Here is a 22145-nt window from a genome sequence, read left to right as displayed (position 1 = left end):
ACTTTGAACCCAATCCAAACCTGAACAAGAAAAAAGTAGCACGTACATGCAGGTACATGCCTGGGAAAATCCAAGAATATCACATAAAGCTGATGTGCGTGTGTGTGTACAGCTTTTATGACAAAAGCATTGTTCACCTCACATTTCAAAACAAAACCCAGCAAGTGAACACAACTTCCTTAACAGCTAATATAATCTGTTGGCAAAATGACACAAACTTAGAGGTGTACTTAATACATTACTGAAAGTGAAAAAAAAACAAGCAGTAAAGCATCTTCACTACTGTCTAACAGAATACAGTTTATGGGAGGATGCTCCAACAGGTAACAACTGCAAACACAGTATCAGAATGGATACAGAAGTTAGACAAAGACACAAGCTATTGTCCATAGCAAATACTTTTTTCTAAAGTTTTGTTTCGGGAACATAGATACTGCCCAAAGGCTGAACTGTTGTTTGGAGGAAGTGCCCCTTCAAAAAAATAAACCTAAGTTCCTGTGCAGACTTAGGTTTGACAGCCAAAAGGATGTGGCACCATTTTTCACCTTCTCAGAAGGGTGACCAACCTGGCCTCCATTATGACAATGTGATCCACTTAGTGTATGAGGGAAAGACTGTGGATGTTGTCTATCTGGACTTCTGAAAAGCATCTGACACTGTCTCCCACAGCAGTGTCCTACAGAAACTGGCTGCTCATGGCTTGGACAGGTGCACTCCTCACTGGGTAAAAACCTGTCTGAATGGCCAGGCCCAGAGAGGGGGGATGAAAGCAGTTACATTCAGTTGGCAGCTGGTCACTAGTGGTGACCCCAGGGCCAATTCTTTATCTAGTATCTTTACCAATGATCTGTATGGGGGGGATTGAGTGCACCCTCGGTCAGTTCACAGATGACAGCAAATTGGGCAGGAGTGTTGATCTGCTGCAGGGTAGGAAGGCTCTGCAGAGGGATCTGGACAGCTTGGATTGATGGGCTGAGACCAACGGCATGAGGTTCAACAAGGCCAAATTCCAGGTCCTGCACTTGGGTCAACAAACCTCTGCAGAACTATAGGCTGGGGACAGAATGGCTGGAAAGCTGCTCAGTAGAAAAGGACCTGGGGATGCTGGTTGATGAGGCAGAGTGTGCCCAGATGGCCGAGAAGGCCAATGGCATCCTGGCCTGTATCAGCAATAGAGTGGCCAGCAGGAGCAGGGCAGTGATTGTGCCCCTGTACTTGGCACTGGTGAGGCCACACCTCGAATCCTGTGTCCAGTTCTGGACCCCTCACCACAAGAAGGACATTGAGGTGCTGGAGCAAGTCCAGAGAAGGGCAGTGGAGCTGGTGAAGGGTCTAGAGCACAAGTCTGATGAGGAGCAGGTGAAGGAGCTGGGGGTGTTTACTCTCAGTGAGGCTCAGGGGGGGACCATATTACTCTCCACACCTACCAGAAAGGAGGTTGCAGTGAAGTGGGGGTCGGTCTCTTCTGACAAGTCTCAAGTGAAAGGACAAAAGGAAACGGCCTGAAGTTGCACCAGGGGCTGTTCACATTAAATATTAGAAAAATTTGTTCCACTGAAAGGGTGGTCAGGCCTTGGAATAAAGTGACCAGGTCAGTGGTGGAATCAAAGTCTCTGGAAGCGTTCAAGAGGAGTCTGGATGTGGCACTTGGAAATATGGTTTAGGAGTGATTATGGCAGTGCTAGGTTGACACTTGGACTAGATCATCTTGAAGGCTTCTTCTAACCTTGATGATTCTGTGATTCTGTACACAGAAGTTTAATATATCTTCTCTCACCCTGGCTACTTATCCAGTGTTAGACAAGTTGCAGGGCACAGCAATTGCCTGAAAGCTTAAAAATACTTTTTAATGGAAATACTTTTCACTTCATGAGAAGGAAAAAGGGGTTTTGCATTTCAGATGCACCTGTCTTTAAAGAAGCCTTCTCCAAGGTCAGAACTCACACAAAGAAAAAGGTTGTTTGGTCCAAATGATACCAAATGTCACTAAATGTTTTCTATAGGTTCTTTCAGAAATCCAGCAGGAACAGTAGTATTACTCCACAATTACGTGCTTATGGAAGCACATAATTCCAACTACCCCACTCCCAAACAGAATTTGACAACAGCCTTGCTACCTAAATTTTCTTCTCTCTTGTTAGTGAGCATTTTCAATGGAAACATGTCCTGCTCTGAAGTTCAAATGCAGCTTCCCTACCTTATTGCATATGCACCATATCAAGTCCGAAATAGTTAAAAACTTGTGCACCTAAATCAACTTACAGCTTCCATCCCACACAAATACCTTAATGTTCTATACAGCTAGGAGGAGGTCTGGTCTTTTACTTAGCAGACTTTTTATTCTTCCATCGCCTTTCCTTAGCCACTTCCCAATTATCTGTAGATCATTTAAATATTTCTTCATATATATATATAAATGACAAGGGCCAGCTTGCTTCATGAAAGAAAATTCTTAATGTAGGTAGCTTTCAATCTATCCTTTAACTTTAACCTCAACTCCTTGGAGGAGCTCTAGTGCATAAGAATCAGACAGCTTACTGGTTTTGCACTTGATGGTGCAAAAGATTCCTGTACCTTCTCCTGTAGATCTCCATGTGCATGCAGGGAAATCTCCATTCCCTATCAAGGAGTTAGCAAGCCTAAGCAGAATGCTATTTAAAGGACCAAAAATAAAAACTGAGGTCTTGCACCCTTTCAAACCTGCAAAAATTATGTCATGCTCCTTTTCCCTTCCCTAGAAAGCACATTTTGTCCCCATATAAAATGCAAGCCCCCACACCAAAGGGAATTCTGAGCAAAGGTTGAGGAAACTATGTATAGAATTGATAGCTTGCTAACTTTTTCCATTTGAGTTTTCTCTCTCATATCCTTATGCATCCCAATCAACTTTTGTATTTTAAAACAATTAAGTCTTTAAGCTTAAACCCACACTAAATTATGCAAAACCAGAAAACTTGTGTTCTCCTTTCTCAGCAGCATATGCACTCTTCTCCAGCTTTTTACTACTTATTGTTTCAATGCTTTGGAAGAAAAGGGTGAAAAAAAGTAAAATGGACCACTTCTTCCATGCCAGACTATCCTACACTAAATAAAGAATGTAGAGACGTAAAATTCTGATCCAAGTCAAAGAGAGTTCACAACATATACAGTAATGTCAAGAAGCCAGCTCTGATCAGTTTATCATTTGTATGACACCTAGCAACAAGACTGCATGAGTTTTGCAGAGTTGCAGCAGATAATCTGAGGTCCACACATTTCTATTCACAAGACTGTGATGACAAGCTTTAAACCTAAGCTTCTGTTTTTAAAGTACAGCTGTGTCCAGCACTTTGGTTGTTTAGTAAAACAAAAAACAATATTTAAATCTTTCTTGTAATGAGGTGACACTAACAAATTGAGTAATTTTTTTTTTCTGCCCTCCCCCCCGCCCCTTTTTTTCACCTTTTTCTTCTGTTACGTGCTGTATGTACTGTTTAACATCTGCACACTTCAGCAGCAATGAGCAGTTAGGGTATTCCGAGTCTAGCACAACTTGATCAAGTGGCTGGAACTTTCCTTGCTGCTGAAAATACATCAAAGGGATTACAAAAGCATTACTAAAATGTTAAGACACATATATACACACTACACATATATATATAAATATATATGCATGCAATAGCCATGATTTTAAAATAAAGGATTTAAAGAACATCGTATTTTGAATGGTAACACATGACACATTGCGAAACTGATTACAAAGCAAGCTATAAATATTTATTTCAGACCAGTAAATACCTGCAAAATGCTGAACTCTTCAAACACTGCACTTAAAAGGCCAAATTTAGAACAACATGGGGAGAAACTAATGTAAAGTACAGCAGGATTTTTTGGAAGATGACATAAGACACAGTAGTCAGTGTGTGCCAAGAGTGTTTTAGACCAAAACCTGTTGGATTAAACCCAGTGTCATAGCTTCCATTCAAATTTTGCTTTTCCTTCGACAAAGATAAATCTCAAAGGAGCAGGGCAGCTTCTGGAACACAGTGTTAACCTTTCACCTCTGCAAAGTCAATTCCAGTTTCGCCAGAGTAGGGATATAAAGTGATTTTGGCACAACTTAAATAGCTCCACACATGACAGAACCATCTAACAAATTTTGCCATTGCCAAACAATGCATAATCATTCAGCATGGTTTGGCACAACTGGCAACCTTCCCTTTGGAAAGATCCCTTAGCGCATCAGTACAAAGACTCTGTGAGCTTCTCATGCTTAAGAGAGTGCGTGGTCTCTGGAGCCAAGGCTGAACTCATTATATTGGTCTGCATGAAAAAGCCCACTTGGGGTATACTGCTTTCATTATTAATTAATTCTCTTGCTAGACAGTCAGAGGCTTAATAAAAGCAACCATCTATTGTTAAAAATCACAATAAAAACAAGAAAAAAATCCCAAATACACAAAAAGCAAAACCAGAAAGTATTTAGAGTGTTTTTTCTCCTTAAAAAGGAAAAGGCACAATAACAGTGGCAAAAAGAAGTTAGGAGACACAAAAATAAAACTGCAATAAGCTCTTTCTTATAGATAACTTATCCTGCTTGTGTCCCAAAGCAAGGCAGCTGCATTTACATCATGCATGGGCACAGAGCCTAAGCCAAGCAAGGTGCTGTATAGGAGATGGCTCTGCTCAGAGACATACTAAGCAATCCTGCATCACACTATCAAAATCAAAGGACAGTGCAAAGGATGATCCTAAGATATCCAGTGATATCCATTAGTTCAAGCTAGAAGTGATTGTGCTGCATTCAAGCGAACCTTACAACAAGACTTCCCTTTACTTAGAATACACTAACTTAAGCAAGGTGCTGCAGGAACGCATTTGCCCTTTTTTAGGACCCAGAACACCACTGTGCATTTTTCTGGCATCATGCCTCACCTAGAAACTGGAAAACAATGTACTGAAAAAGTGAAGGGCAGCACAGGACTCTTCCTATGCACAGAAACAGCAGCAGGAGTTGTCCTTTACTCAGGCACCCCTCCACATAAAGAGAGGAGATTTACTGCTTCCCTAATTTAAGTTTGATATAAAGCTTTCAAAGGTATGATGAATTCAAACAGCGCCCAGGGAACAAGCTGAACTACTCCTTGTGGAATGACCTCTTCTGGTGGACCATCTTGACCACAGAAACATAGAATACATCTATATCACACCCTATATCTTAAACAATTAAAAATGATTACAGAACAATAAGTTACTATTACAAAGGTGTAGGAAGACTTTATATCTTCACCATAGAAATTGTTCTCCTGCATTCTCCACTTGCAATCTAAAGCAGAAAATAGGAAGCAACCTTGTAGAAATTCTTTTAGAGCAAAAACCCTTAGGCTGCATAAAGTGAAACTATTGTCTCCACAAGACAAAACAAATAAAAAAAAAAAATCAACATCTCCATTTCATTTTGTGCCCTTTTTTGCACATGCTGTTTATAAAAATAAATCAGTAAATTTGCCTATGACTTTTGACTTATTTCAGAAATTTAAGTGAGGTTTTGCTACACCCACCATAAAGCAATGAAGCCATTTATTAATTACCCAACTTTTGGATACTCGATCATCCCATTGCTCTTCTATGATACAGCACCTCTACAAATACTGTTTCTAAAAAGGCAATGTTTCCTTTTAAGTTCAAACTGCCACAGAAATGTTTCTCTTTCCCGCTCCATAGCATCCAAATTTTTCTTTCTTTTTCCCTTTTTCCCAAAATAACCAGTCTACTGATGTCTCAGAAAGGGCACTAGTTTGTTTTGATCTGATGACATGTCAGCATTTTAAATTCAATAGTTCTGGGACAGGCTCTCACAAAAAGACAAAAGAGATTCTCTTATTCTCTTGAAAAAGGAGGTGATTAGTGCTTGTTGAGATTGAAAGCTGACTCTTGTAACATAATTTAGCGACGAAAAAACTTGATGCAAATAAAAATACTTCTAGGTATTAAGATAACTCTGCTTTAAATGCAAATCAAATTTCCATTATTATGGAAGCCACTCTTTGTAAAATTAACATAACTTCTCCAGAACTGAAGTCAGAAATAATGTTTTCTCCTGAGAATTAGAGAGAAAAAAAGTAAAGCAGGCTTACCTCCTTGTCTGCCTTTATGAGGTAGTAAAGTATCAGAAATAAGGGGTCCATTGGTGTAACAAACAGCAGGCGCCCATCTAGGTGACAGAAATACAAAAATAAGCTTACACAATATACTGACTTTTTTGAGGGTTTAGGATGCTTTTTAGGAGTGTGAAGAGCCCATTATTTTTTTTTTTAGGAAGTATCCCATATTTTAATAAAACAAACAGGAGAATTGTATCTGTAATTTTACATTAAAAATACGGAGATAACTCAATTCTCTACCCTGCCAAACCAAAGCAAAAGCTCCACTTCAGGACTTCTGGCTTCATGTACTCTGAGTTTTCCCTTTTTTCTGGACTGTATTAAAACCAGCAAAATTGGAGCTGCCCTCTATTGGCAGATTTGGGGGCAACAGAGATTTGGTTTGGGATACCGGAGAGATTCAGCAATACTCAACCTCCAACACTGGGCAAGGCAACGCTGTGCTGGTGGAAGAGACAGGCAGGACAAGAAAGAATTTCAAGAGCTAGTTACCTTAGAGCTGCCTCTCATCAGTAAAGGCAGCATCTGATGCAGACTCCTAATGGAACACCCAGATGAGAAAATATGGCTCAGTGTGTTGCATTCAAGGTTACACACAAAGAAAGAACGTGGTCTCCCATTGAAACAGACACCTCTGCCCATCTGGAGTTCATTGCAGGACAATGGCTTAGTCAGGCTTTTTGTATAATTGCAGATAATTGGAAACAATGTAACATCAAGGAAATTCACTAATGAGACCAAATAATTGATGACAATTTGACAGTAATTAGCAAACCAAAAGCAAATAAATGTAATCTTTTTGTTTCAAGTCACATGACTAAGATCATTAGAGAAAAGGAAATGCTATTATGATGGCCCTAAAACTAACAAAAGATCATGTTGGAAGAATGTGGTTTGGGCAAAGCTGATATCCAACCTAACATGTATTACTAACATGATGCTCCATGTGAGGCAAAGCAAGCATCAAAACTACTTACAAACATGAAAGCTTTGATATTGAAACCGGAAGGAAAAAACACCCACTGCCACTTTCTCAAAGCTTCTACTCAACTGCTTTCCACTGAACCTCCAGGAAGAGTTATTTTTCTTTGTTCTAAAGATTCAGACTCACTAGAGTCTGTATAAAGACCTCTGCCCTTCTCTGCAGATAACCAGGTAATTTGTTTTAACTGCAAACACACAGCATTTTGTGCTGTTCTTCTGACCGTTTCAGAGATACAGCAGCCATAACATTCAGGAAACATTTTCCCACTGTATTTTAAAAAAAAACCTGAGGGCATGATTCCTTAAGGCAATCCAAGTTCCTGTTTTCCAAGGGCCAAAATAAAGGCTAGAAAGGGAGAGAGAGAATACAATGTGGACATGACTGGGAGAAGGGAGCAGACCCAGTCTGTTGGCTCATCCCCAAGACGGAACAAGGAAAAGCTCAGAGACATACTGCTTGCATTGCTTTATGTGCCTGAAGAGGATGCTTAAAAGTTAGCACACACTTTGGGACATTACCATTAAAGAAGGCATATGTCTGGAAGGGCTGCTTTTATTTATTACTATAAATGGACTTTTCTCTAATGAAAAGGAATAAAATAAATATACCTTAATCTCCCGAATTAATACTTATGGACATGCTGGTCTGTGGACATGGTGGCAGAGAAACACTGCTACAATAACATCCTTACTGAAAAGGCATTGTGAAAGCCGTCACAAGCAGTTACACAAGTTTCCTCCTCATTTTCAGAACAGCGAGCAGGATCACAGAATGTCCAAGATGGTACAGACCAGCTCACTTCAGAGAGAACACTGAAATGGCAGCTTCAGACAGCAGGCCTCTCCTGAGAGGCCAGCACTCAGGCTGGGGACTAAAGACATAATTAAAAGAATGCAAGACCATACATTCCAGTGCTTGGAGCTCTAACACACCACTTTGCTCAGCTAGCTAAGGCGTTCTAGCCCTTTTTTTTCTTTCCCATAGGATAATACTTATTAACTTACACAGAGGACTTGCTGGTGTGATTGACAAGGAAAGCTAAGTATTTTATGGCACTTCAGTTTAAATACAATTGAATTACTTACCCCTCCTTTCCCCTTCAAAAAATGACAAATGAACATCTGCCTAATTGAGGCTGCCAAAGACAACCTTTTAAAGAGAATTGACAAAGCCCCAAGCCCTGGTTAAATCCATATGGCAAATGAGTCTATCAGAAGGTGGGGATATGATGCAGCATGCCTCAAACAACAAGGAAAAACACCTGTAAATTTACTAGAAGAGAGAGGGAAGATCTGTGTACAAACATTAGTTAAAGATGGGGGAAAGATTCATTATCCAACTCACCTTGTTGAACAGTCTGACCTATAAACCAGGACCGATGTTCCTCGTGAAAAGCTTTTACTTCAAACAGCTGCTGTGCACCACTGCTGAATAAGTAAAGGGTTGCTTCCCCTGTTGAAAAGAAATCTGGTTTGTGTTTGTAAGCTTTCACAAAAATCAAAAGAATACCCAATATGTTTGAAGAATGTGCCTTATATACATACAGACACACAAACATACACACTTTCTACATAAACTCACTACAAAGAGAGCTCAGACAAAAAACACTATTATATACAGATGTTCATTTACCAGCTCTATAAACGAAACTGAATTTGAATCAATAAATAAGATGTGTGAATAGTTCATCTTACAACACAAAGCCTTTGATCCAAACCCAAATCAAAACCACTCAAGAAATCAGCTTTTTTTCTGTAGTGAAGGGGTAAGGTGGAAAACAAGAGAATTCCCTCTCCTTCCATCACATTTGTCTTGAAGATCAGACTCTGGGTTAGGGGAACAAAAGTTTCAAACCTTTCATGGACAATTTGAAATACTTTTTCTTTGTGCACCAAAATGGATTGTGATGACTCAGTATGGGTAGATGCATAAAGTAAACAAGGAAGCTAGAAGAAGTTGGTTTGAAGTGCCCATCTGAACCTTAAAAGTTTGGAAAGGAAAAGACAAGGTTTATTTTAGGTCACCCCATAGCACAGCTCTACCATTTCACATTAGTTTTGGGTTACAATGAAAGGGTGACAAACACATTGCAAACAGGACTGGCATTTTCCATATCTAAAATGGGAAGTTGCCACACCTACAGAAGGGGCCACTGAAATGTGGTCTGCTGAGTCTGTTGGCTGGTCTGCTTCTGTCTTGGTTATCAATCTATCTTCAAGAAACAAGAGCAACTACAGCACGGCTGTCCTGCTCAAAACACATAAATTGCAAAGCTGCACTGGCTTGCAGATCATGGGCTGGCTCAGAGAAGTCTCAGTGTAAGCCCTGAAAGCTGACATCAGCACTGCTCTTCTCAGTCTGCAGACACCCCCAGGTGTGGAGGGAGGTCAGCTAAAATGGGCAGACACATGAATTCCCAAAAATCACTGATAATGCATTTTTTCCCCCTTTATCCAAAAGGCTGGCCAGATGTTTAACCTCACTTAAGGATATAATTTCAGTTCTCTGATAATTTTTCTTTTGGGTAGGGGAGGAAAGGAGCAACGAGTAGTCGTAAGGGGGAACAGAGGTTTCAATCATTACCATGTGCACCCTCAACAAGGGTCTACACCACAGTTTGATCAGCACCACATCAAACTACTCACAGAAGTGCTGACTGAACAACTTAAGACTCCTACAAGTGAGTATGCTAGTCAAATCCAGTGGTGAGCTACAAAATCTTAGGAAAGGAACCCTTCTTATTACCTAAGTACAGCTTCTCAATTTATGTCATTATGCTAAAAGGACAGTCACCACAGTACTGTTAGACAGAAATTCCAGGGGATGGAGAGAGAACTTGGGCAGCTTTGCTCACAACTTCTCCAACGTTTATTGTGGTACTTCTGAATTGCAGTCTGATTCTACTTTATAGTCTTTGTAAGGGATAGAAATTTGTCCTTTTTACCTGTCTATATAAAGGACGAAGCATGTTTTTATTTAATAACGTGGTTAGCATGAATTCTATAGTGCTCTGAGCCCTTCAGTGCCTATCTATACAATATCTGGCATCAACAATTCATCTGTTAGACCCAAAGGTAAGGAAAATACATTAGTAGTGTGGTCTCAGTTCTTCCATTTTCAGACTTCGTATTTGTAACAGGCAACATAACTGAAAGTTTATGCAGGCCTATAAATAAGGTCCTGTAAATGCTAAAGGAACACACCCAGGCAATCATTGCACTTTAGGTTTTCCCCAGAAAACTTTCCCAAGATCTCTGATTCTACAAGGTAAACAGATCTCTTTTCACACAGAGGAAAAACAAATTAACATCTGTGCTTTTAAAAACATAACAAACTACAAAGTCAATATGCTACAGCAAGAAATAATAACACAGGTGGAAAATAGATGTGGCTTTATATTCCCACTGTAAATCTGAGCAATCAAGAAATAGGTAACAGGATGAAGAAGTGATTTTACCTTCTGTATTATTATTTTGGACAATTTTCCTCTTTCAAGAACAAGTACGGTTCCTATATTGTCACACTAAAATGTATCTGAAGACTTCAGTTACACATATATATGTAAATACATAGAAATACAAGCAGTCAATTTCAGACCAACACCATAAAACTTAAATCTACAGAAAATAAACGAGCTTAAGCAAAGATAAAAAACCAGCATGAAACATCTTGCAAGCACAAACATTTTTCAAACAGAATGTTAACCCTAACAAAGGCTTACTGCAAGTTTCTGTTGCAGTATCTTATACTCCAATTATTAATTGATCATAGAATAAAAATCCTTGGCAAAAAGAACGATCTGACTAGAAGAAAGTAACCACGGGATGGTGGTGTCATTTTATTGCCTGCATTTGCTGGTCTTTCCAATGTATTTTGAATTCAAAGTGCCTCGTCCTCTATTAAGGAGAAAAGAGACACCATGATCTGGGCCAGGAAAAGAAAATTAAGACTTAAAAATGAGAAGACCCAAAAAGCTTGGTAAGTACAACTGAATCACTTCTTCTAACTCTATTTTAAAGCATAAAATGAATGCTAAGAAGACTAAATTTGGATTAAAAAAAAAAAGCCTGGACTCAACACCCAACACTGTAAGCTCCCCAAAACTAATGCACTTAAAAACAGAACTTAAATTACACCCCTTTTTTTGTGCTGCCAATATTCCTGATGAATAAACAGTTCGACCAATTAAAATTATAAAAGAAATCCTAAATGTTTGCACAGCATTAACTATCTGGCATAAAGAGCAGTATCTTTGGCACTTAAAACTTGTATCTATCATCATTATTTCAGCTTTGCGAAATATGAATCTTTTGGTGGTGGAGAGTATCAACCAGAATTTTAACAGGCTCATGTCACAATTCCAGAACTTGCCTGTGCTTGGATTGCGCAGTTTTGTAAACAAGGGTTCGCTGTCAGGTGTCTTAGGGGGGTCAATAGCAGCCTCTGTAAGGGGAGAGGAAAAAGTTATGAACTATTAAGTTGTGAAGTATTTCACATCTGCTTCTCCAAGACATTCAGAATTAACTGGATTGACACTTTTTGAAAACACACACACACATCTGCCTAAAAGTTATATGCCTCAACCCAAATTCATCCTACCTGATCAAGGCACTTAAATTATGATTCCAGACTTCCTGGCACTCTCTATCTGTCACAGGAAAGATATGCACCTGGGGATGATTTAGATTTTGAAAACCACTTCCCCCTAGAGAGCCTTCAGGCAAGAGAGCTCCTAAATTTGACATCCCAGTTAAGTAAGATGAACTGATATGCTGCCCTGATTAGTCACAAAGACAATGAGAATGCTTTGGTTAGTTAGGCCAAGCACAATCTGGACATTAAAAAAGTGCAATAGGTAAAATAAACTTGGGAAGAAACTGTGATCCTTTAAAGCTTTCAGGAAGTCAGATTATGCAGGAATTAGCTTATTCTAGTTGTTACATCTGTGAAAAACATGCACACTTATTTATCTGTTATGTACAAACTTGAAAAATAAAGACTGCATTTAATTCCCCCCACAAGTAAAAGATGCTGAGAGAATACAGCACCTCTGGCTTAAGCCCCTTACAGTTATTCTCTTTTCTGTATCTTTGAACAAACAGAAGACAAAAAGCAGAGCCACAAAAGTATAATTTTTTCTGTGAAACTGAAAAAAGAAGGAAACAGCTACCACAAGGACGCTGACTCAAGTACAAAAAAACACATCTATAAGTAGTTAATTATATTCTATCCAAGTCCTCTTTGTAGGGAACGTCTAACTTATATTTATGAAAACAACTTCCCACATCTCAGTAAAGAGCACCATGACAGCATCATCCTTCTTAGCCTGCACACTGCCAGTTCAGTCCCAATTCCTTTCATACACGCATTCATCAGAGCAAGGAAAATTACTAAAACATTTCACATATATAACCAGTATCCAGACCCCAGAGAATGGACTGACAGGGATCAGGCTGATGTTTGCGTTATAGTGCTGCCGAGGAAAGCAGACAGGAGCAATAGCAGCAGACCGCATGACTATTCAAAGGAACAGAAGTGCCACACTGTCCTTCCCCTTTCAGTAGCATCCAGCAGGTTTGTGCAGAGGGAGCTGGCAGAGCTCTTTGGCAAACAGGGAAGTAGGAACAACCGAAAGTAGCTGTCCTCCACCCTGGCTGAAAGCCCCAACATACCTGAAAAGGACAAGTGGACTTCTCACACTTGGCTGCTCACTGACACCTCAGGGGCAAAAAAACAAAAACCCCAAATAACTCTCAACCTTCATATTCACTCCTTGTTATTCAGTTGTGTCACCAACAGAAGTTGCCCAGATAAAGACATATGCAGGACACAAAAACCAAATGCATTTAGTGATAAAAGCGCTGGAGAGTAATAGTTCTCAGAGTGGTTCAGAGGATTTAGAGTAATTTTCTTCCCTTCAAAATTTAAATGAGTCTTCAGGTGGCTTGAAAAACTGCTTCAAAAAGTTTCAGTAAAAGTTGAGGGCTTTTAATGGAAAAAGTCCGTATTTGCTAACCAGACTTGCTTCATATGCTGATACATAAACACACGGTTGTCAAGCTACATTTGCCCTGGCAAAGGCGACCTTCCAATTTCTAGAGCTGTGTATATTTCAATTCTTGACCACAGTTTAACATTAGTGTATTTTTTGTTACTTTTTAAAACACTGAAGTGATTAATGATAGTGAAAGAAACATGCTGCATGTGTTTACTTTGATGTGTTTCACATGAACATGTTAAAATATACACAGTAAATGTGAGTTTCAAAATTTAAAACAAAAAGCAAAACAAAAAAAAAAAAAAACCCCAAAGGAACTTTCAGCGCTCACTTGCTCTGCTTTCTTCATGCATAGATTGATGAACACTGGGAATGAGTCCAGCTGAGCCTGAAGTTGCATCTTGTGAACAATTAAGTCGACAATCCTTCCTAATTTGCTGTTTTTAATGACATTCGCATCTTTACTAGGTTGAGATGTTCTCTTCCTGAACACTGAATTCATCCATCTCTGCTAAGCCTGGGAGACTCCTACAGGTAGGGGAGCACTCAGTGTAACAAACCCAAGGATACATTGTCCCTTCTATTCCTCATCAATCCTCTACCTTCCCAACCCAGATAACCGCCCTCCATCATCCAGGTCTGCCCCATGCTATCCCCCAGGCTCAGCACCCTCTGCTCTGCCCCTCTGGCCCTGCCAGGAGCTCTTCCCCATGTGAAGAGCACTGCCCATGGAGTTCTTTGGTGCTTCTCAGGCTCCAAGGCGGTCACCACTGCATGAGGACAGCAGGGATCAAACCCTAACAAACAGTCTGAGTTGCAGGCTTCCGTCCCAGTATCTCAAGCCGATGGGATCAGAGTTTATGTCACACTCTCCACACAGCTGCCATGGAAAACAGTTTGCCTGAAGGGACATGCACACACACAAGAAGAAGGGAAGGGCTGGGCAAAGGCAAAAATGGTTGCTTTGAGTTTCTTTAACATTCAATTTCCTCAAAATGTAGGCAACATTCCACTCCATTTCCAGGGGCATCTGAAGAATATTTTTGTTATAGATTGGCTTTACTATATGTCAAGTTGGCAGACAAAAAAAAGAGGCAGCTGGGAGAATGCCTGCTTGGAAAACTGGATGCAATATTAACATGGCCTTAAGGGCAAAGAAGGCCCTATTTATCTGAATTTAAATACTTCATGGCTAGGAAAATGCTGAGCAAGGGATTTTTGATGTTAGGTGTCCAAACCTAACTTATTTGTGCTCTGGACTTTATCCAGGAAAGGTAACTGGATTTCTTTAATGCCATTACATTTATCAGTCCTTGTATTTCAGCAAGGATCTCTCACAGCTAAGTAAACACAGACTTCTTTAAAAGCAGTACTGTAGCCATTTTCTAGCAAAACTGAGAGTTAAACTAGGTTGGGAATTTTTTTTCAATTTTAAAATTCACATCCAGATAAGAAATCACCTTACAGAAAACAAACAAAAAAGTAACATTACAGGAAGAGCTGTTTTGTTAAATTCTAAAGGAAAACATCAGATGACTGCCACTATGGTTATTTTAACAGTTCCCATAGCTCAGCCCTGAGAAACTTGCTCATCTACAAGAATACTTAGGGAGAGAGGCAAGACCTTTCTGAAGAGTACACTCTCTACCAACAGTGACCCACAGTCAGGTCACCTTACTAACGTGTCATTACAGCATGATTTTCTCCTAGGACAACAGACTACAATGATATAAAAAACTAATAGAAGGGTACAGAGGGGCTAAATTAATCCTGTCTCAAGGAGGCCAGCAAGCAAGCCACTCTTTAAACTGCCTGGGAAGACAGAAGGCAGACACTTCCAGGAGGCAGCTGAACCCACCTAAAGCTTAATTCCACCTATTATCATCCCCTGCAAGTGTATGGCTCTGTCTCCTTGCTTACAGACACCTCTGGCACTGCAGTGCTATCCGGATGCAGCACCACCACAGCTACACCAGCGGAGGGAGTCCCGAGTTAAACACAGTCCAGGACAATTCCAACACTGGGCCAGTAACTATGTCCCCTTTGCTCAAGTTACTGTCTACTGTTTGTGCACTGTTAACCAGATCACACAAAGTCCACCTAAAAATGTGCACGATGTATCCAGCAGTTTGGAGTCTACAGACACATCCTCAGAATCCTGAAGCTGAGCAAAAGAGACTATGGAAGCTTAAATGAAGCTTTCCACTACAGAAAAGGAGAAAAGATTATTGTATTTCATGGAGGTCAGACATACAACCAGGCAAATTCTGTAAGATACATAAACAGAACAAATTGAAAATGAACCAGCTGTCAAAGGATTTCTGGCAATAATTTCTTCCACAATGGATAGATATGAGGCACTAATGAATTTGGTCACTGAAAGAAAAAGTGTTACCTGGTACAGGAACATAAATACATTGAAAAACAACGTAAAACTCCCACTAAGATCTGTGAAACTGTTATGGATGATGCAAAGTCTGTTCACCTTCTTTTTTTAAAAAAAATGCTTATAGAATACTATATATAACAGACTAATATCAAGTTATACGGAATTCCCATGCAAAAAGCTGCCAGCCAAGCAAGCAAAAAGGCTGTAAATATCTGTCAATTGCGTAAGAGGAAAAAACCCTCTGAGAGCACAAATTTCCCAACCACCACCACCCTGCAAAGAAAAAGGACTATTTAAGTCTGGAAATATAAAGTTAAGATTTCATTTAAAAACAGATATTAAACCATACGTCACCTACACAAGTCTTTTCCATTCCCTTCTTAACTTCTAACTGTGCACGAAAGGTGTGTCAGATGGTGACATTATGATGGAGCCCATTAAATAGACATTTTATGGAAGACTTTAAACTATGTAGCCTAAGGATATAGATAGGTTAGCTCTAATAAACATTTTGTTTGTGTTCTTTTTAGAATCTCAACCCTGAAGAAAATGGCTTCAATTCAGTGCCCATGTCCTTTGTCGTGCAGTATGCCCTGAAAAAAACCCAGTGAAAATTAATTAATAAATCCAGTACTTTGTATCACCCAAATTTTTTATAATTTTTGTATGTTACAAGGTAATTAACTGTAAGCATAATACATGAATTGAGGTATGCACAGACTGAGGATACAGTTTCATAAATGGCTTCAAAGGATCAAAGACCACAGGCTGATACAGATCTGGGTTCCTACAACAGGCCATAGAAAAGTGCAGTCCTGGGGTCCCCAACTCTGCTCCCTTTTTGTTTTGCATCTCTGCTGCTTTTTTCCACCAAAACTAGCAAGCTCACGTCCCCACACCAAATAAGCTCAGTTCACTGATCCAGCTGAGAAATAACCAGCCACAATGAAGAAGTAGTTTTCAATCCTATCAGTAAGCTCAATGGAACAAGAGACAGAACCCACGGCAGGAGCAGATGGTATAGAATATATCCTACTCCGTATGTGACACAGGTGTCTTTGACCAGTGTAAACTAATTAGAGAACCAAATCATACGTGAATTTACAGAGTTGAGAAAGCAGGAGATGAGCCACAGGACTACATTGCTGCTTCCCTGGCTCACAATACTCAGGGAAGCATTGAACAGTACCTCTGCAAATAGCCGGTATTTTGCAGGTGCTTACATAGAGGGTAGGGGCTTGTACTTGCCCACACTTGATTTTTGGAAATATCTTAATTGTTATTCAGTTATGTAAACCTGATGTTACCTCACCACCTTACTCTTTCTTTGACTGTACATAGCACTCACTTCAGTAAGGGGACTTTTTGCATGCCTATTGTAAGACATAGAATGATTATCAGTTTGGTTATCATGGCATTTATTATTTGGGGCTGTAAGGAAATAATGTTCAATGTGACATAATATAGAACATTCTACAGTAAAAGATAGTATCTAAAAATGGCACTGTTTTCTATCTTAACCACTGCTTCACAAAGAAATGCTACTAGACAGTTTGAATGGTCTTTTGCTCCAGGACACAGCTATGCAATACAGCTAAATTTTAAGACTTATGCCTGAAAGCATCTTTTGGCTTCCCCTTACGCTGGCACAGTTCACTTCTTATGTCAAAAAAAGAAACAAAAACATGTTCATGGACTCACTAGCAATGGACAGTACTAATTTATCCATTACTGAAGTCTAGATGCTTGGCAGAATGTGTACAGTTTCAGCTGAATAAAGGGGAGGTCAGTCTTGAGAAGTTCAAGAAGTGGTTATCACTCGAAAGGATAAAAACTACAGACTTCCCTTCTCAATATTTATAGGGTCACCACTGGTGCAGCTGTATTACTGGCTGAATCAGCCCTATTCCCATGTGCAGAGAGGCCTAAGTTGGCATAAGCTGGTCTCTTCCAAGCCAGATGGCAGAAAGCAGAAGTGGGAGATGGTGTTACACATTAAAACATCTCTTTTCAGTTATTTTATTTGCTATGCTTCCTTCTGGCTCCTAAGCTTGCCAGTTTTATCTGCTTTATTCACAGCAGAGCTCAGTATGCCTTTTAGGAGATGACATGTAAGAAATAGTGCAAATTACCTGCAGGCAAAAGGCTTTGTTCAGGAGATGCAAATGCCAGTTTAGGGGGAGGTTTAGTAAAATATGCCCACAGAATGCTAACTTCTAAACTAAGCATATCCACATTCAGCTTATTAAAAAGGTATATCAATATGTGCACATATTTTATATAGGCTTTCTGATATTTTGACTCAGCTGTTAAAACCAATACATATTTGTTTACCATAAACATTATTTCCAAGTTCTTTACCTAAATTATTCTGGAAAGTATTAATGTTCAAGTGTTCTGCCCAATTTTGACAATCATTACAATTTTTGATCCAAGTACCCTAACATCCCAGCAGTGTGATCTACTTCGTAGCAGATAAACTGAATTGTTTTTTAAACACTAAATGAAAGCATGTATCAAAGTGCAAGGATGGAAAAAAAAAAATAATGCAAAACCTACCTACTTCTGTTTTTAAAGCAAACTACTTTCATGAATTAAGTATTCCACAGCTTCTTTTGCTATGATGCTTTCTCTCACTATGACCCAAAATTTTCAAGTCAAATACTTCCTCGGTTACTGCATGGAGACAAAAGTTTCTTAGTCTCAATTGAAAGGATGGAGGATCAATTTAATATGTGCTGATGCCCCATGGTTTGGCATCACAGTCCATTTATTTCTGTCTCCATTTGACTTTCGGCATATATGAGATTTGTTCAAACAATTTGCCAAGTCTAATGTGAAACTGCTCCTTTTATTTTTGAATAAGTAATTCCTAAAAATAATAGGATTGTTAAATTTCCCTCCCCTGTTGCAACCCTTTCAGTTCTATTCATATGGCAGTTCCCATAAAACAATAAAAGAGCTAATCAATTTACTGTTGAAGAAAACAGCAGACTGAAAAAATGTGCTCAGTTAAACTTGTCTAGCTCAGAAAAATAAATGTTGAAAATAATTTTCAGCATGCAGCTAACCCCTACTTATTTTCCTAATACAGACAAAGACAGTATATATTAAATATATCAGTCTTAACTCTAGGTGTAGAGTGGAACACCACACTTAGAAAACTGCCTTCAGTTCCTGACCTCTTTGCTAAAACCAGTGAAGGATATAAATAGTTCCAGTTCTGACGTAACACCTATCCCTGAGGAATACTGAAAAAGTGACTGTCCTTCACACCAATCCTGTTAAGCAGCTAGTGTGATTCTGGTTAAGACTGGTTCGAAGCCATTATGTAAGAATGTTTATTTGTTATACAGAGCCCAGATCAGATCTATGTCATACACAGTGACTTTACCACAGTATTCGAGAGTTTTCCAAAGCCCTGACCTTAGATTTAGATAGCCCTAAAATTAGATGGGGTCTCAGCCGTATTTCTCAGTCTAGAAAATAACTTCTAGCTCTTATGATTTTCAGAGAACACATAAAAAATGGTAGCTCCATGGGCCCAGCTCAAAAGGCAAGTAGAAATTTCCTATATTCACACAAAAAAGTAGCAGGATTTTTTTTTTTTAAAGTACATGGATACTCAGTAAATACAGGCAGAATCTGCTCTACTAAAGCACATCATTAGGAACTTTGTAGCCATGAGAGAGCCACAGTTTAATCACCAGGAGCTACTACTTTTCTCTTGTACCTGTTCAGTAGCTAGACCAACAACAGAAAGCCTGTACAGGAATTTCTACATTCTCAAGGGTAAAGCAGAATTTGGATACATGGGTAATGTAACAGCCTTGATTACCCAAGTACCACTAGAAATGCAGAAAAGCACTATCTGGAAACTCAGCCGTCCACCAGTGAAGCCCGTTTGGGTCCTTCAGGACTCGTTAGCACTTTGGTGTCTCTGTACCATGATTCCTCCAGAACTCCAGATTCGGGAGGTCTTCTTAACCATCGACGTCAACTACTCTGCACAAAGCAAGCTCGGATCCAGATTTCCAGCCAAGCTAATAAAATCTCCTGGAACACGGAGCACAGCACAGAAACACCCAAGTGGGTCTACGCAGAGCCAGCTTGGTCCATCAGGACTTATTAGTTCAGACACTGCCTGAAAGCAGCTGCACAGCAAAGCTGGTTCTGGAAACAGCAGAGATGTGTTAACATGGCACAGCACTTGAACTAATAAACTGCTAGTTCTGAGCCGAGCCTGCCCCAGGCTAAATGTGGTGCCTGTATATCCACTGCACAGTTAATCTGCAACTGCAGAAATAGCCTGAAGAGTTGACTCTATTCCAAGCTCAGCATGCACAGCTCTACCACTACCAACATGCCCAAGTTTTCTTTCCTTTCACCTTCCTCCACAAGACCAATCCCTCCCTCTACCCTCTTCCTGTTTCTTCATTGTTTTCTCTCCTGGCCATTCACATCCATTTCTCAGTCTTTCACTACACATTCCCAATAAGGCCGCACAACGTAGATCAGCAGCTTCCAGCCTCTCTGGAGTGATTAACATGGTTAACCACTCTCTTCTCACCCAACCTTCTCAACCAGACCAGCACTTCCTAACTCCTCTCACACCACTTCTGGCTTTCCTCTTTGTTCTTCCCTTGGTGGTTCAATCCCTAACCAAGGAACCATTATGCTTTGTATAAAAACAAAACAAAAATATGATTTTATTTGCATGTCGAATTGTCCTGCCTTCATGGAAAAAAAGCAAGTATCAGCAGAAACGCTATCACAAGACATCTCAGCAGGCCAAGGGCAAGCTACCACTTCTAATGGTAAAATTTGCTATCTCACCTAGAAGTTGCTTAGCAGTCAGCTCAGATATGACAGTCTGAGACTCTCCTTTTCCATTCCTACTTGGACTTCCCTTTGTGTGATTCTCCCATGCCAAACAGCCCAAGTCTCCTGGTGTGGCAGAAGGGTTGGCGAAGGCAAGGACTGTCACCAGCCTGCTGATGACAGGACAAGGAAAGAATGCCATAGGAAAGATTGAAGGCAGGCAAATACTGACTGAAATGGAGCACAGGAAGACTGGCCTGCTGATGGAATATCAGCTCTGTCTCTCAGCTCAGTCAACTCTGCTTCCCCTCCCCACCTTCACCCACCTCTACAAACCACGCAAATTAACTGCTGAGCATATGGTTTGTACCTATGTCTGTGATTTGTAGGCACGAGAGGGTCACTAATTATCAAATTTTTACAGTACTGGAAACATGACAGAATTAATCACTTGCTACAGAAAGTGACAGTCTGTCCCTCTAAAAACAGTTCACAGCATTGGTAAAAAAAACCCACTCTGACTGCATTATTCCTCTAGCCAGAATCATGACTTCAGCAGAGAACATGGGCAGCTCTACCTGACAGAAGAGATTCCTTGTTTCTGAGCTGTTTCCAGAACACTGAAACCAATATAAAAACTACTAAATCAGAAATAGAACTGAAATTTATCTCCTCAGTCATCACACATGCTCTGAATGGCAGAGCAGCAATTTATTGTCCATGCAATATAACAGCAAATAGGTGTGTACTGAAAAAAAAAAAAAGTAGTAATTTCATAACCTTCAATACTAAAGCAGACAGCATACTCTGCTCACTTTCTATGGCAATTAGGAAATGAAATCTGCGTGCTTTCTAGCTGCCGTGTTTGGTATCACTCTGATGTTGTCAGTCACTGAAAGCCAAGTAAGAAAGGATCTCACCTTTGCTTCACAAGTATTTTTCACAGCTAAGTGTTTCTACATGTCACATCAGCAGTAAAACCACAGTCAAACGGATTCTCAGCACACAGTAACTAAGGAATCAGAGCAACACATGCACCATCACTCAGACCTCCAGCTGTATCTTTGCCTTGTTCTAGGAAGCTACAGTAGAACTTCTAAGTCTGAATGACTGACAAATCCTGACACTTAAGATGGCAAGCTTCAGCTCCCATTGTTTTACTTCTATACTCCTTACAGACCTCATTCTTTTTTAGACTAAGATATCTAGTCTTCTTGCAGAACTAGTCACAATCAAAGCAAGATAAATGACATACATCCAAGTGGAGATGCTATTAGGTTGGGCAGGATGGTGTATGTTATGAACCTTTCAAGGTGTTCTGGGAGACAGGCTACCCAGGTGACTAGTTCAAACTAACTTAAGCACTTGAAACCAAGACCTTAGAAAACGCCTTTACTTCAAGAAAAGTCTTGCAGCTTCTTGCTTAGAATGAAACCACACCTTGCCTCTTCTTCTTGCTATGCACAGGATAATGGCCACAGATACAAGAACATAAACAGGCTGCATACAACCAGAAGGTGCTGGTAGACTCAGTAACAAATGGCATTCAACTCACATCCAGAAACAGATCCTGTACTTATTTGCACCAGTTGTTTTTATGTATGTATGTAGCACAATGCCATACAGGTATGATGAAGATACAGATTGTCATATGAATAGAATTTTACCATCAAAGGGCATTTTTGTTCTAAATCCAACTGCAGCCATCTTTATTCCTGAAAGTAATCAGGTCTTCCTACTACACATTCTGCTAAACAGTGAATGAAAAATTTCTGAGATTCATTCAACAAAGCAGTTAAGAAATACAAA

The 22145-nt window shown here is 39.8% G+C and overlaps 1 protein-coding gene across 3 annotated transcripts in view; it reads right to left on the bottom strand.

Moving 5' to 3' along the window:
- Positions 1-22145, bottom strand: part of RNASEH2B (ribonuclease H2 subunit B) — a 44529-nt gene that overhangs the window by 20651 nt on the left and 1733 nt on the right. For 2 of the 3 annotated variants that reach the window (XM_042014151.1, XM_042014149.1), the window contains exons 2-5: positions 11500-11571; positions 8473-8580; positions 6117-6193; positions 3442-3562 (exon numbers count right to left, since the gene is read on the bottom strand). In XM_042014151.1, the coding sequence (XP_041870085.1) occupies positions 3442-3562; positions 6117-6193; positions 8473-8580; positions 11500-11571 (378 nt within the window). The remainder of the gene's footprint in view (positions 1-3441; positions 3563-6116; positions 6194-8472; positions 8581-11499; positions 11572-22145) is intronic. The other variant, XM_042014150.1, reaches the window with a different exon arrangement.

The sequence above is a fragment of the Corvus kubaryi genome, unplaced genomic scaffold (assembly GCF_017639235.1).
Source record: "Corvus kubaryi isolate FWS band 111438036 unplaced genomic scaffold, C.kubaryi_AGA036_p1.0 split1-65, whole genome shotgun sequence".
NCBI classification, from domain to species: Eukaryota; Metazoa; Chordata; class Aves; order Passeriformes; family Corvidae; genus Corvus; species Corvus kubaryi.
Note: the sequence above shows the minus strand (reverse complement) of the source record. Positions and strands in the feature narration are given on the sequence as shown.